The sequence below is a fragment of the Talpa occidentalis genome, unplaced genomic scaffold, assembly GCF_014898055.3.
Source record: "Talpa occidentalis isolate TD23 unplaced genomic scaffold, MPIMG_talOcc4v2.1 talOcc4.17, whole genome shotgun sequence".
In the NCBI taxonomy this organism is placed as follows: Eukaryota; Metazoa; Chordata; class Mammalia; order Eulipotyphla; family Talpidae; genus Talpa; species Talpa occidentalis.
In genome coordinates, this window is record NW_023601754.1 from 55,879,187 (window position 1) to 55,893,261 (window position 14,075).

A 14,075-nucleotide genomic window follows, 5' to 3' on the forward strand; every position below is an offset into this window, starting at 1 on the left:
CTGGCTCCAGGAGCCCTGGCTGGGAACCTGAGGTTTGCCTCCTGCCGGCTGAGGCGCCCTGCGTGGCTCCACTGCAGGGCGAGACGCCAGAAGGGCACGCTGGAGCAGCGCAGAACCTGATCTGCCGGTTCAGCCTCCGCCTGGGCCTTGGGTCAGGTGCCCTCCTCTGGCTCAGCCTCAGTTTCCTCAGCGGAGACTGGGTGGATGATATTGGATTATAGTATCCTGGTTGCCAACACGGAGCTCCTAAAACCCTCGTAAATTCCTAGGTGATAAGAGCGCTCGGGCATCTTCTGTCCTGATGCTTGGTCTTTGACCCCGTTCCTGACACGACTCCTGAAGGCGTGGCGTGGTCATTTCCTGCGCAATGGGAGTGTCTTTGTCTAATGAGACAACACGGAGGGGGGCTTTCCTGGGTGGCCCCTGGGTGGGGGCAGGTGCCCAGAAAGGCCCTGTTATGATTAAAGCTTGGGATTTTCAACCCCGCCCCCATTCTCTTCAGAAGGCAGAATGTGGAGCTCATGTTCTAGCACACCCACGTGATGATTCGTGAAATCCCAAAAGTTTGGGTTCAGAGAGTTTCCAGGCAGGTGGACACATCCGCACCGGAGGGGCACGCACCCCAACTCCGTGGGGACGGAGCTCCTGTGCGCGGCTCTCCCTCTGGGTGTCCACCTGTGTCCGCTGTCACACCCTGCGTGTCCCCCTGAGTCCTGTGAGCTGAGGTAGCTCGTTCATCAAGGCCAGGGAAGCACAGGCGACCACCTGGGCTGGGACTGGGGCCCAGTCTGGTGGGACTGCGCCCTTCCCTGTGGGATCTGACACTATCCAGTACACGTGTCAGGGTCCAGGTCAAGAGTAGGATGCTCCGTTGGTGTCTCACAGGACTGCTTGCTGTGGGGTAAAATCACTCTGCCCACCCCCGTGACCTGAAGAGACGTGTGCTGTGAGACAGGCGACCCCAGAACTGGGGTTCTCCCTACCCAGGAGGGCTGGGGGTGTTTCCATGGAACAGTCTCTAAATCACTAGGTTCTCTGACCCATTTCTGAGCTGCCAACCAAAGCTCTGGACACCCTCCCTCAGTCCAAGTCTTCGGCGCTGAGCAAGCCGCCTCTCGTCTGCGGCCTGCCCTCTGCCTCCCCCTTCCTTACCCCATGGCCCAGGCTGGTCACTTTTGGCACCAACCTCCCAGCGAGGCCCTCCTGTCCCTCCAGCTTTCTGGGAACTGGGGAGTGAACAGATAAGGGGGTGAGGCCTGGAGGAGCAGGAGGGCCTCGCCAAGGCCCCTGACAGTTCCTTCTCACCAGCTTCCAGGATCTCAGCAGGGTGCCAGCCTGGGCTTCGCTGGCATCCACTGTGGACAGCAGGAGGCCCAACTGGGGACACTGGGATGGGAGAGCTCGCTGGTGACCCCTTTTCATACAGGTTTTGGTCGCAACAGCCCTGGCAAAGCAAGGGTTTTACCTCAGGTTTATCGACATGGATGCCAGGGTCTGCCCAGGGTCATACAGAGACCAGCAACTGAGCCTGCCTGGGACTCAGACCACCACGGTCACATCCCACAGTGCGCCAGGAGGCCGCGGGCCCTTCCAAGCTCAGCTGTTTATTATCCACGCTCCCTGCCCACTTCCGAAAGTTCCAGTCGGCTTCCAAGAAAGATGTGCATGTTAAAGGAATAGCAGAGAATCGAAAGCACCAGCTTTGGAGGTGGCAGGGGGCCTAGCTGTGCCGGGAACACTGGGGACGGGACCGGGCGCCAGCTCCTGCCAAGGACCAGGCGGTGATGGTGTCATGGAGCCCGAGTGAAGTCACCCAGTTCCCGGGAGGTTGGCTCTTTGCAGGTTCTAGCTTTTGTGACTGCTCACGAGGGACTGTGGTAAAGCGAAGACAGGCCTTCGCCCCCGGCGGCCTGGGGAGTCCGCACCGTGTCACGGCCCCAGCCCCCGCCCATTTCCTCTGGAATCGGCCCCTCAGCGGGACTTGGCTGTCCCGTGCACATGGAACTTCCTCCCCAACTCGGTCAGCTGCGAAAATGGGCAGAGAGCCCCAAGAGAGGCGTGTGTGCTCATAGCTGAACCCCAGCCAAGGTGGCGTCAGCCCAGCATTTGCTCCTCCTTGTTGGGCCCCTAGCACCCAATGCCCCAGAGTTGCTCCTTCTCACCCTGCATCCCTGTGGTTGAGACCTGGGGTGGGCCTGGCTCCTGCCTGTTAATTTTACCTTATCTCTTGGCCACAGTGAATGATGTCAGGAATGGCCGCCTGACTCAAGCTGGACCAAGGAGACCCCACTGGGTTGGAACTTTTGGGAAAGCAGCAGAGAATGTACCCTCCTCCCAGGGCAGCTTGGCTGGTGTTTCTGATGCCACCTTACTAGCCCGAGTGCGTTCTGCCTGAGCCTGGAGCCGGCCCAGACGAGAGCTGATGCGGAGACACTGACTGCTGATGATGCTGTTTGAACATCATGATCCAGCCGTGCCTGAAGCTGGGAACACTAGTCTTGTCACCAACTTAGATCCTGTAACGCCAAGAAGGGAAATCCTGATTTCCCTTCTCTTATTGGGACACCTTTGTAAGGATGAGCAATTTTGAGTAATTTACATCAAATTTTAAATGCTCTGGGCCTCCCTGGTGGCCTTGTGGTTATCTCAGTGCTATCACCACTGTGGCCTGAATTCAATCCCTGGCCAGGGAGCTGACCCACATGGTGCAGCAAACCTCTCCTGTCTCCCTGCTGCTCCCCTCAGCAGTGTATTTCAATCTGCCTGTTCTGTTCCCCGCTCTGTTTCTGGTGAATCCTCTCACCCCCCGTACCTCTGGCCTGTACCCCAGTTCTTCTACACAAAAATAAAAAAAATAAGCTTTAAATGCTCCCTTATACAGTTGGACACAATCGTTAACTTTTTTTCTTTTAAAGATGTATTTCATTAGGATGGCGTGGCTGACCTCTCCTGCCGTGCCCGCTGCTCCCCTCAGCAGTGTACTTCGTCAGTCTGCCTGTTCTGTTCCCCGCTCTGGTTCTGGTGAATCCTCTCACCCTCCCGTGCTTCTGACTGTAACCCAGTGCTTGTATAAATAAATAAATAAATCTTTTTAAAAAAATGTATTTCATTAGAAAAAAAATCCTGTTCTTACATTCTACCATTGTTTCCTCAAATAATAATGAAATCAAACCTGTAGTGAACAACAAAATCATCAGATACTTGTTAAGCACCTTTTTTAAAAGTCTAGCACATATTTATGTGACTTGTTCTGGGCTGCTCTGCTCGAAGCCTTTGCATATGTTGCTCATCACAGCCTTACATCATTATCCCCATTTTACAGCCGAGGCATCAAGAGGCTAGTTAAGTCACTTGCCTGAGATCAAGTACCAGGCCCCAGGATCAAACCTGATTCCTGGAAAGCTGCCTCTGACCTCCCAACAGGAAGTCTCCCTCCAGCCTGCAGCCACCCTCACGGGCAGGTCTCCTCCTGCCCTCCCTGCCAGCTGATGTGCTGGGTGTGAGCCCGACTCTGCTGGGTTGTAAACTCCTCCCAGCTGAGGCACAATATCCACGCAGGCCCATCGCAGTTGGGAGTGGGATGTGGACAGCCAGCCTCGAGCCCCCATCATCTGAAGCTCCCTAAGGAATCCAGGCCTTAAATGAAGGGTACATATTGTAGCAGGGCTAGAAAGAGGGGTCCTCATCTGTGCAACTGGAGCCCCCACGTCTCTGCAACCCTGGGAGGTCGGAAGGAATCAGGACAGGGCATCAATGCACCTGGCTTTTCCCAAACCAGCTGGGCAACTGTCCCTTCCCTGAGCCTCAGTTTCCTCACTGGTAAAATGAGCAGGTTGATTCAGGAGCCTCCCAGGAACCTGGGATAGGCCCCGTGGGAATGAGTAGAGCAGAAGTGCTTTCGCTCATCCAGGAAGCGTTTAAAGCTCTCAGCTGGCTGGACTTAGGTTCCTGTTCTCATTAATTGAACACCTGCCATGTAGGGATGCAGGGGACACTTCAGAGAATGTGACAGGCTTCAAGCTAGGCCTGCAGGATTTGGGCTTCGAGGACAAGCCCTTGGAGAAGGACCGAGGGTGTGGGGGAGATTGCTGTGTCCTCCCTCCAGCGATGCCCCTTCCCGTGGTAGCCGTGCCTCTTTGGGCACTGGTTTCCTCCCCTTTTGAGGGAGCACATGGACTGGATGGCCCCGGAGCCTGCCCTGCCAGCCCAGGGAGGCCTCCACCTCTTTCGGGAAGCCTGGCACAGCCGTTCCTGGTTAAACATTACCTGCTCCGTGCCCCTCCCTCCCTGCCACTCCTCAGGGAGATCAAGCCATAAATGCTGCCTTCTGGCTGCTTCCGTCTTCCTCCAAGGTCATGGCCTCCCTGGAGTGGCCTCAGCACATTTCCATCTGCCGTGGGGTCTGGAGAGAAGACGGGGGTCCAGGGCAGGGCCTGGGGGTGGGCAGGGACACTAGGGCCCGAGCCACCCTCCCCCAGGTGTTTTTTTTTGGTTACATCATGCTCTGGCTGCCCCATCCTTCCCTGTGGGCCTCATGGGCTGGGTTAATGAGCCCCTCAGGTGCCTGCCTCAGGCAAGAGGCCCCAGACCTCCTGGTTTCTGGGAAACAAGTGTATTCAGAGACATTGGGGCAGCCTTACTGCATGGGGTACCCCCTCAACTTCCTTAGGCCAAGCAAGGTAGGACAGGCCCAGCTATCAAACCCAGTCCCACCCACATGGCCATTTTCAACTATGAGCCTGTTCATGGGAATGGATTCTCAGCTGGTGCTACTTGATAACAGGTGAAGATCTTATCTCCTTTTGGCCCATCCTCCAAACAGTGTTGTAACCCTAGCGCATGTGTGTATGATTTCTCTCTCATCCCCAGCGTACGTGAGGGAACACAGGGGCTCCTGGCCATTGAGCTGGTGGGGAGCGTGCCAGGCATCAGGGCCAAGTCTTCTGACTCTAAAGCCCAGATTGGGTTCATGTCCAGTTCCAGGTGCAGTAGGGACTGTAATTGCCCTGCTCAGGACAGACATTACCAACAAATCCCAGCATGGCAGACATGGCTAGTCAATTGCAGCTCTCTTCTAATAATTTCAGGGGCAGCTGGTGAACTGCTCAACACGATGCGCCAGACACCACTGCCCAGCAGAAGCTCAAGTCCACTGTATCTGCCATTCCTGTGACCTCACACCCCTGGTCCTGAAACCTCGGGACTCAGACACGAACCCCAGATGCCCTAATCGCCAGGTCAGGCCCTTTTCGCTGCACATCAGCCGCTGCTGGACAGGGCGCGTGCCTCCTCAGTCCTCCCAGTGGGTGTCCTCTCTATACACCAGCTCCCAGAGAACCACCTCATTGGTTTGCCCTGGGGCTTCGGGGCTCAAGGTACTTAGTAAAAGTTTTTACTAAGAAACATTTCAGGTATACTCCAAAGTGTGGATAAAAATACTGTTACAGGGCCTCCCCGGTGGCGCAGCGGTTGAGCGCTGGGTTGCAAAGCTGCCTGCAGCCTCTGCAGCTCCGGTTCGATTCCCGGCCGCTCCCCGGCCACTGGAGGAGGGTCCCACATGGCGCGCAGACCTCTCCTGCCGCCCGCTGCTCCCCTCAGCAGTGTACTTCGGTCCTTCTGCCTGCTCTGCTCCCCGCTCTGGCTCTGGTGAATTCTCTCACCCTCCCGTGCTTCTGACTGTACCCAGTGCTTGTATAAATAAATAAATAAATAAATAAACAAATCTTTAAGTAAGTAAATAAATAAAATACTGTTACAGAGGGCCTCCCCGGTGGGGCAGCGGCTGGAGTACAGTGCTGTGGAGCTGTCCACAGGCTCTGCTGTGCGGGTTCAATTCCCAGCCGGCCAGGGAGGTGACCCACATGGCGGGGCAGACCTCTCCTGTTGCGCCCGCTGCTCCCCTCAGCAGTGTTTTCGGTTGTCTGTCTGTTCTGTTCCCTGCTCGGTCTCTGGTGAATCCTCTCACCCTCCCGTACCTCTGGCCTGTACCCCAGTTCGTGTATAAATAAAATTAAAAAAAAAAAAAATTGTCACAGAGAACTGTACTCCCAGTTTAAGCAGTACAACACCAGACACATGATCGAAGCTTCTGTGTGTCCCCTGCAGCAGCCCCCCTCTCTCTTTGAACTTTGTGTTTCTCATGTGAGTGGTCCAAGTCTTTTTGCTGTACCTGGGGACCTCACCTGCCTTCATTCATTTAGTCTTTGCAACAGAGTCATTTTTATCTTCAATTTACAGATCGGAAAACTAAGGCACAGAACTGTGGACGTCCACTCTGGGAATCAGAGTTGGGAGCCACCCTGGCTCCGCCGGCCGCCACTCTCCTGCTGGGAGCCTGTTGTCAGAAAACCCGCTACTTCATCCATCTGTTCTCCTAGTGAAGGGCACTGCTTATTTTTGCAGATATGCTCAATGTTGGTCTCAGAGGGTTTGGGGGTGGTTTGTTTAATTCCTACATGAAGTCTGTGAGCAGATATTTGTATCATCTTCCCACACTCTCTGCTGATGAGGAAACTAAGGCCAAGAGAGGACGAGGCACCTCAAATTTGCACAGCTCCAAGGTGCCAGAGGCGGGCTGTGAATGCTGGCTCCCCAAACCACAGCCCACATGAACCCTCTGTCCCCACTGGCTTCTCCTTTAGGCTCTGTCCCTCCAGAGCCTTCCCCCGAGCATCCTGTCTATACCTGGCTACCTACCTCCCCTTCCCTCCCAGAGAAGGGGCTGGCCGGAAGGCCAGTTCATGTTAGGAAGTTCCAGACACGTGAGCTAACCCGAGCCAGGGATTCTGAGCAGCCGGTGCCTTTAGGAGAAACTGAAACTCGCCTCGTTGGGGGCGGAGTGGTCACTGTGGATTTAAAGAGCCGCCACTTCCTTGGGCCCCCAGAGGGCACTGGGAGGTCACAGCGACTGAGGGACGCCCCAATCCAACGCGAGCTCCTGCTCCCCTGCTCTAAGCCATGCACCTCTGCGGGAGCGACGGGCTGCTGCCCGGGACAGTGAGTACAGGGGGCCAGGGGCAGACTGAGAAGGGGATCCCCAGTGTGCCTGAAGGGAGGGATGGGATCAGAGCTCCTTGCCCTGGCTCTGTCCCCATGTGCTGTGTGACTCTGGGCTCCACATACCCCCTGTCTGGGCCCCAGTTTCTTCTCCTGGAAAACCAGGGGGTTAGAATGAGGGCTTTCCAGCTCTGGGGCTGCAGATCCGGCCTCCATTTAGAACCCCTGGAGACTGCCCTCTCCTTCCCCCCTGTTCTCCCCACTCTGCCTTGAGGAATCTTCTCTTTCCTCCCCAAAGGATCTGGCCATGTTCCCCTTGGAGGTCCTGCCCCTCTCCCAGGGCCAGGTAGCAGGGCCCATCCCTCTCTCACTGTGGGCTCCCTGCCCCCAGCTCTGGTCCTTTGCTCTCACCCGCCGCCCCTCCCCCACCCCACCCCCCAACACCTGGATAGGCCCTGCTGTGGCCATGAACTGGGGAGCTGAGAGTCCTCAACAGGGAGCCAGCATCTCCCTACCCTCAGAGCTCCCCTCCCCGGGCACTGGCTGGGGGGCTTGGGCTGGGAGGTATTCAACATTCCCTCTCCCTGGACCCTCCGGAGCTTGGGGAGTTTAAGTATTTCCTCCAAGCTTCCTGGACCCCTGGGTCAGGGGGAGTCACACTGGCTGCTTCTGTGTCTATTCTCCTGGCAGTGCCGGCTCGTCTGTCCACTCCAGGTTGTCACCCCATGAGGATGAATAACCTGAGGGCAGGGGCTTTGCCTGTCTCCTTTGCTGCTGTGCCCGCCTCGCTCAGTGCCTGGCACATGTGGGTGTTCAATAAATGCTTGTTAGGTCGATGAAGTGAGGCTCTGGGCCTGCTCTGGACACAGGCCAGTAGAGCCCAGCCAGGCCGGCCCTGCCCTGACGCCCACGCAGCCAACACCAGGCAGAGGTGCCAGCAAGTGCGGCGCTGACCACCCCACCCCGGCTACTGTTCTCTGACCTTGAGGAAGGCACTTCCAGGCCTCCAGGGTACAGATGAGGTGGCCCAGAGCCGCACAGCTGCTCAGGAGAGGTGTGTGGGTGTGAAGTCAGTATGGTTCAAATCCGAGGTGCCCCGCTGCCAGCACGGCCTCCCCAAACCTGCGCTGTCGGCAGGACATGTGGATGAGGCTGGCAGGCCAGGGAGTCTGCTGTGCCTGCGATGGGGGTGTGGGCGCACAGGGAGGCAGAGGTGGCTTTGGGAGAAAGTCACCCCCCAACCAATAGACTCGGGATGGGCTGGCCTTTTGGAACAGCTGCCCCTCCAGGCCCCTGAGGCCCTGCCTCCCGCCCTGCAGGACCCCTTGGAGCATCAGAAGCAGCTGAAGAAGAAACAGAAGAACCGGGCGGCGGCCCAGCGCAGCCGGCAGAAGCACACGGACAAGGCGGATGCCCTGCACCAGGTGGACTTCTCCCCCACCCCCCGACCCCCCCCCACTTGCCTGTAACCTCTCTCCACCCCGGCTCTAGGTGCCAGAGTTGCCAGAGTTTGGAGGAGGGAAGTCTCTGGGTGCACCGAGTGTGAACCGTGTGCCAGATAAGCGTGGGGGCCTAGGGACACAAAGGCGGCGGGGGCAGCAAGTAGAGGCCAAGAGCCAGAATCCAGCGCACTGATCTGCTTCGAGTCAGCTCCTGTCCCCTCCCCCCAGTTCCCACCTCCTGAGGCCCCATCAGGCCCCGGAAGGGAGTGGCAGTGCAATTCATCACTGTCTACCAGGCTTCTGAGTGGGTGACCGAGACCACACAATGAGGGGCTGGCATTGGGGCTCCAGCAGCGAAGCTCATTAGCTGCAAGTCGCTTCCTCCTCTGAGCTCTGCTGTGCTGGTCCGAAGACAGAGGCAACCGGCCCTGCCAGCTGGGGTACCCCGTGGAGGCTGAAGGAGGCAAAGGAGCCCAGCGGGGGAGGGGCGGGCTCGACTTGACTTTGCTGGTAACCTGACCCTTGGCCCCCACTTCCTCTGCGAGGAGAAGGAAGGTAAAGAGCTGGCCCTAGGGAGGGCTGCACGCTCCTTAGTCCTTCTGCTCAGGAGTAAAATTCACAGCCCGCCCGCCCGCCCGGTGCTCTCTGCACCCCCTCCCCTCACTGCACTCCCCCTGGACTAATATCCTGCACCCAGATCTCCCTGTTCCTCACTGGTCAGCCTCAGGGGCTCTGCCCTGCCTGTTCCCCTGCCCTCAGACATAGCCCAGTCAGATCCTCAGTCCTATTGGGTTTTGCCTAAGAAAGGCTTTTCGAAACCGTGTGAATAAAGAGACCCCCTTGGGTTACTCCGAGTACTTTCCTTGTTGGCACCGACCTCTTACCTATTCCGTTGCTGGCTGCTTGTCTCCAGCACCAGATGTGAGTGCCAGAAGGGCAGAGAGCTGCTCCCTGCTGTTTCCCTGTCAGCCGGAACAGTGCCTGACAGACAGAAGAGAGAATTCCCGGTGGAGCAAATGATAGAGTCAGAACTCTGCTCTGAGAACACAGGCAGGGCCCGCAGCTGAAAGTTGGGGAAAGTCTGACCTGCCTTTGAAGGATGAGCAGGAGTTTTCTAAAAACATGAAGGAAAGAAAAGGTCTTATGGGCAGATGGAATGGCCCTGGCTCCAGTGAGGCCTGAGGCCCGAATCGCCCTGCCTGGCACCAGGCAGACCCTCTAGGCCTCACCCTCCATTCCTTCCAGAAGAGCCTGCTGAGTGGCGCCTGCAGCCAGGCACAGCTGTGAGCAGCGGGCATGCAGCTGTGAGCACAGCAGACAGAAGCCCACCCCTAGCCGCGGGGCTCGTATTCTCATGGGGTTCCCCGACAGACAAATGCTCCAAGAAATATTTGGGATGTCGCGTGGTGATAAATGCTGTGAGGAAAAACAAAGCCGGGAGAAAGAAGGGAGTGGGTGATAGTAACTTCACGGGGGCGCTTTCGCCGAGTGGGTGGCATTCAAACAGTCCGAAGGCGGCAAATGAATGCACAAATGAACAAGTGAGTAGGTGACTCAATTTCTGCAGGCGAAAGCCTTGGAGAATTTAGGTGCAGGGGGACCTGGGGACGGGTCTTTAAAACATCATCCCACGTGCAGAGCCTGGGATGGGGCTGTGGGGCCCTGAGGCCTGTTGGACCTTGGCGTCCAGGACCTGAACACCCTGCCGTTTCTTTGCAAACCTGTCCACAAAGGGGTGAGGAGGGGAAGGAAGCCAGGGGCCGCGGGGCTGGCCTTTGGCCCCATGGGCCGTGGCACTGAAGCTCTGTCTGTGTTTTCTGTCATCCTAAATGGCTGCTCAGATGTGCACCTGGTGGCTGTCGGGCTTCTCAGAGTCCATGCTGGTTCTGGGACATGGGGCTGGGCACACCCCTGGCTGCCAGCCTGGAGGACAAGCTCCTCCCCAGGCTGTGGTGCAGTTCTGGGTGCCCAGACGTCCAGCAGGAGCATAAGGGGTCTAGAGGCGGCCAGGACAGAATGACACCTAAGTTGCGGCATCTGGATTTGCCCTGGGCGGGGGCGGGTGTGTGTGTGTGTGTGTGTGGTGCTGCATGAGCATCCAGACAGAAGGGACAGGAAGGGTGTTGAGGAAGCAGCGTCCCTTTGAGGGACAGGAAGGGCAGGGGGGCAGGAGATCAGCCCGGAGGTGTGAGAGGTGGTTCGGGCACGGGGAGTCCACAGGACCTCTAAAAGGCCTTTAGTGTGCAACAAACGACACAGGCATCCAATGGCTCCCCTGGAACGAGGAGGGTGGGGCACCAGTGAAGAGGCTGATGGAGATCCCAGGCTGGTGGAGGCAGAGGATGGAGAGCAGGCAGATCTGGGCCCGACTCTGATGTGGAATGGGGGAGCCTGGCTGGGTGGTGCAGGGGGTGGCTGGTCAGAGTAGTCAAGGGCTCCCCATGAGGACGCTTGGATGGTGGTGGTGGTGCCTTTCCCCTGAGTTGAGGACCCTGGGAGTGGGGACAGGCTGCCTCACTCCCCCATCTGTTCCCAAACCCGCAGCAGCACGAGTCTCTGGAGAAGCACAACCACGCCCTGCGGAAGGAGATCCAAGCCCTGCAGGACGAGCTGGCCTGGTGGAGCCGGACCCTGCACATGCACGAGCGTCTGTGCCCCCTGGATTGTGCCCCCTGCCCTGCTCTGGAGCCCTCTGGCTGCTGGGGCCAGGCTGAGCAGCCCTCCGGCCCCAGGACCCAGGGGCAACCAGGCCTGCTGCCCTCCCCCGGCTCCTCTTCGTTGGCCCAGCAACTCTCTCCAGACCCGCAGCCGCACAGTCCCCCTGGCCTTCTCCTGTCCCCTCCGCCCTCCGTGCCCCTTGGCCCCGCTGCAGTCACCACACCTGCCCCTCAGGTCTCCCCCAGCCCTGCCGCTCAGCTGTCCCCCAGCCCTGCCCAGTCAGCCTCATCCCCTGGCTCTAGCCTGCTAAGTCCTTCCTCTCAGTTCAACTCCCTCCTGTCCAGTTCACCAGCCCAACCTGCCCCCCCACAGCCCTTTGGGCGGGAGCACCCCACGAGCGGGAAGCTGGGGACCCTACTCCACTGCCCCTCAGCTCCTCGGGGTCAGGGCAGGGACGGTAAATCTGCTTTCTTGGTGTCTGATTTGCAGGGGCTGGAGCCCAGCCCCCACCCCCTCCTGGCCTTCCCCATGCTGGCCTCTGCTCAAGTCTACTTCTAACCGGCCCTGGAGCTGGGCTGGCCCTTCCTCGGGCTCCGGAAGCAGCTGCAGCACATGGACATCTCCTCCATGGCCACTGCAGACTGCCCTCTTGGCTGACTGACTGGCCCAGGGTTTCCCCAGGGGAAGGAAGTCATCATGGCGTGCTCACCACTCTGCCAGGCCCTGTCCTGGCCACGATCTTATTTCAACCTCATGGACATCCTTCAGATAAGGACATAGAAGCTCAGGAAAGCCAAGTGACCTGTGACCTGTCCAATGTCATGCAGCCTTTCTGGGACCTAAAACAGCAGCCTCGGCTTATCCTGGCCCAGCACAGGCCCACCTGGGGCCAGAGTCCTGGAAGCCGAGGGCTTGGCGAGCGGCCTTAGGTGCTGATCTGGGGAGCGGTTCTCCCTCGACTTTGTGACTCCCAGCCCCGGAAACCTACCCTCGCTGGGGCTGGTCCGGAGCCCAGGCCTGGGTGGGGAGATGCCCAGCAGGAGCTGGAAGGGGTCTCCAGTGCCAAGGTAAGCGTTGGCAAGAAGCCTGGAGCCATACCCAGGCCTTGGGAAGATACTGCAGAGTGAGCGCTCCAGGCTATTCCCAGAGAGCTCACAGGCCCTGGCAGGTGGGCTCCAGCCTGTCATTCATGTCACACATAGGAACAGCCCAACGACAGACGAGGGGAGCACCAGGAGCACAGGTGCAGGCTGTCCAAGCAAGTGCTAGACTTGAACCTGGCAGCGGGGAGACTGTGTCTCTCTAGTACCACCTCTGTCCTGGGCAGCCCCAGACCTGCATTACCCTCAAGCTCCCAGAGCACCACCCCTCCTTGCTCTTTGACCTGATGGCAGCTGGGAGAGCAGGAGCAGGGAACAGGCGGGAGCTCAGCTGCAGTGTCTGCTCCAAAGGCTTCTCACTCCCACCCAGCCAGATGCTGTGAGGGGCTTGAGAGAGAGACTGAAGCTCTTCACCCAGACTTCACACGCAAGCAAGCAGACACCAGGCTGAGTTTCACTCACCCCAGGCGGCTGAGCATAAATCTCAGCACATATGTTATGGTAAAAAAATTAAAGTGTTTTCCAATTCTGTTTGCCTTGCCTGTTGTTTAAAGCTCTAGCTGTGCTCTGGAGTGTTGAACCCCAAGGACCTTTGAAAGAAGAGGGAACCATCTAGAAACTTAGATGTGGGAATCCCTTATGGACTGCCTAACCCACCCCTCCCCCACATTACAGGTGAGGAAACTGAGGCCCAGAGACAGGAAGGACTTTCCCAGGGTCACACAGCAAGAGGGGGTGTGGTGATCCCAGGATTTGGCTGGCAGCAGAACTGAGGTCACCAGTAGGGCCAGGGAGAGCAGTTTGGCGGGAAAGAAGCCAAGACACTGTTGATTGGGGGTTGGCTAGAAAGTCTGGGACAAAAGTGGGGGACCAGGACTCAACGGGGACATGAGGACTTTGTGGCCAGCTTGGGTCTGTGTGCCCTAAAATATGCCCAGTACTGTGCTGTGTTTTACTTGGGTTCGGGCAATGAAGCCTCTAGTAACTCTGTGACGTAGGTATAGTTATTATCTATACCTAGACTAGGTATGTTCAGAAGGGGAAACTGAGGCCCAGGGTTGAGTAACAAGCCAAGGTCACACAGCAAGGAAATGGCGGCCTCCTGCCAGGTCAGGCACACTTGACCAGGTGCTCCTGCTTTCTCAGCCCTCGCCTGTAAGTGCTGCACAGAGAGGGCAACCCAGGAAGACGCAGCCCTCCCTTGAGATCAAAATAAATCAGAATGGAGGGAGGCACCCACCCTCCCAGGCAGGCTACAGCTCAGAACAAAGAATATTTTGATGCGCATTTAATGGGGTGAGAAAATGCTTACACTTAAAGCAGAAAAAAATAGAATGGGCTACTACCATTATAGTTTGATAGAGTTTATTTTAAAATAAAAGCTGGATAGGGGCCTCCCTGGTGGTGCAAGGGGTTAAGATGCAACCTATGAAGCAATCCGCAGCCACTGCAGCACGAGTTCGATCCCCGGCCAGCCAGGGAGCAACCCACATGGCGCAGCAGACCTCTCCTGTCTCGCCCGCTGCTCCCCTCAGCAGTGTACTTTGGTGGGTCTGCTGTTCTGTTCTCCACTGTGTCTCCAGTGAATCCACTCATCCCCCAGCACCTCTGGCCTGTACCCCAGTTCTTGTATGCATAAATAAATCTTTAAAAAAAGCTGAATAAAAGGAGTGTGAGGAGGTGCTGTAGAATCATGTGGCAGGAAATGAACTAGCACCCATGAATTCCCATATTTGTAAACACAGCTACCAACGTTAACCTTCCACCTGGCTGACTATACCTAGAATCTATTTTTTAAAAGATTTTTAGTTAAAAAAATTTAAAAAAATATTCATTTATGCACACAAGAACTGGGGTACAGGCCAGAGAGGCAGAGTGG

The 14,075-nt window shown here is 57.3% G+C and overlaps 1 protein-coding gene across 1 annotated transcript; it reads left to right on the top strand.

The window, feature by feature from the left end:
- Positions 1 to 6,713: 6,713 nt before the first annotated feature.
- On the top strand, positions 6,714 to 12,716 carry BATF2 (basic leucine zipper ATF-like transcription factor 2). Its single transcript, XM_037517614.2, has 3 exons — positions 6,714 to 6,996; positions 8,316 to 8,420; positions 10,983 to 12,716. Exons 1-3 carry the CDS (start codon positions 6,958 to 6,960, stop codon positions 11,652 to 11,654), a joined length of 816 nt encoding a protein of 271 aa, XP_037373511.1. The 5' UTR covers positions 6,714 to 6,957; the 3' UTR covers positions 11,655 to 12,716.
- The last annotated feature ends 1,359 nt before the right edge of the window (positions 12,717 to 14,075 follow it).

What these genes read in the sequence shown, in the direction of transcription:
- BATF2 (XM_037517614.2), top strand. Translation starts at nt 6,958, where the DNA reads ATGCACCTCTGCGGGAGCGACGGGCTGCTGCCCGGGACA. An exon ending in ACGGGCTGCTGCCCGGGACA is followed by an intron (nt 6,997 to 8,315) that starts GTGAGTACAGGG and finishes CCCGCCCTGCAG; the next exon opens with GACCCCTTGGAGCATCAGAA. An exon ending in AGGCGGATGCCCTGCACCAG is followed by an intron (nt 8,421 to 10,982) that starts GTGGACTTCTCC and finishes CCAAACCCGCAG; the next exon opens with CAGCACGAGTCTCTGGAGAA.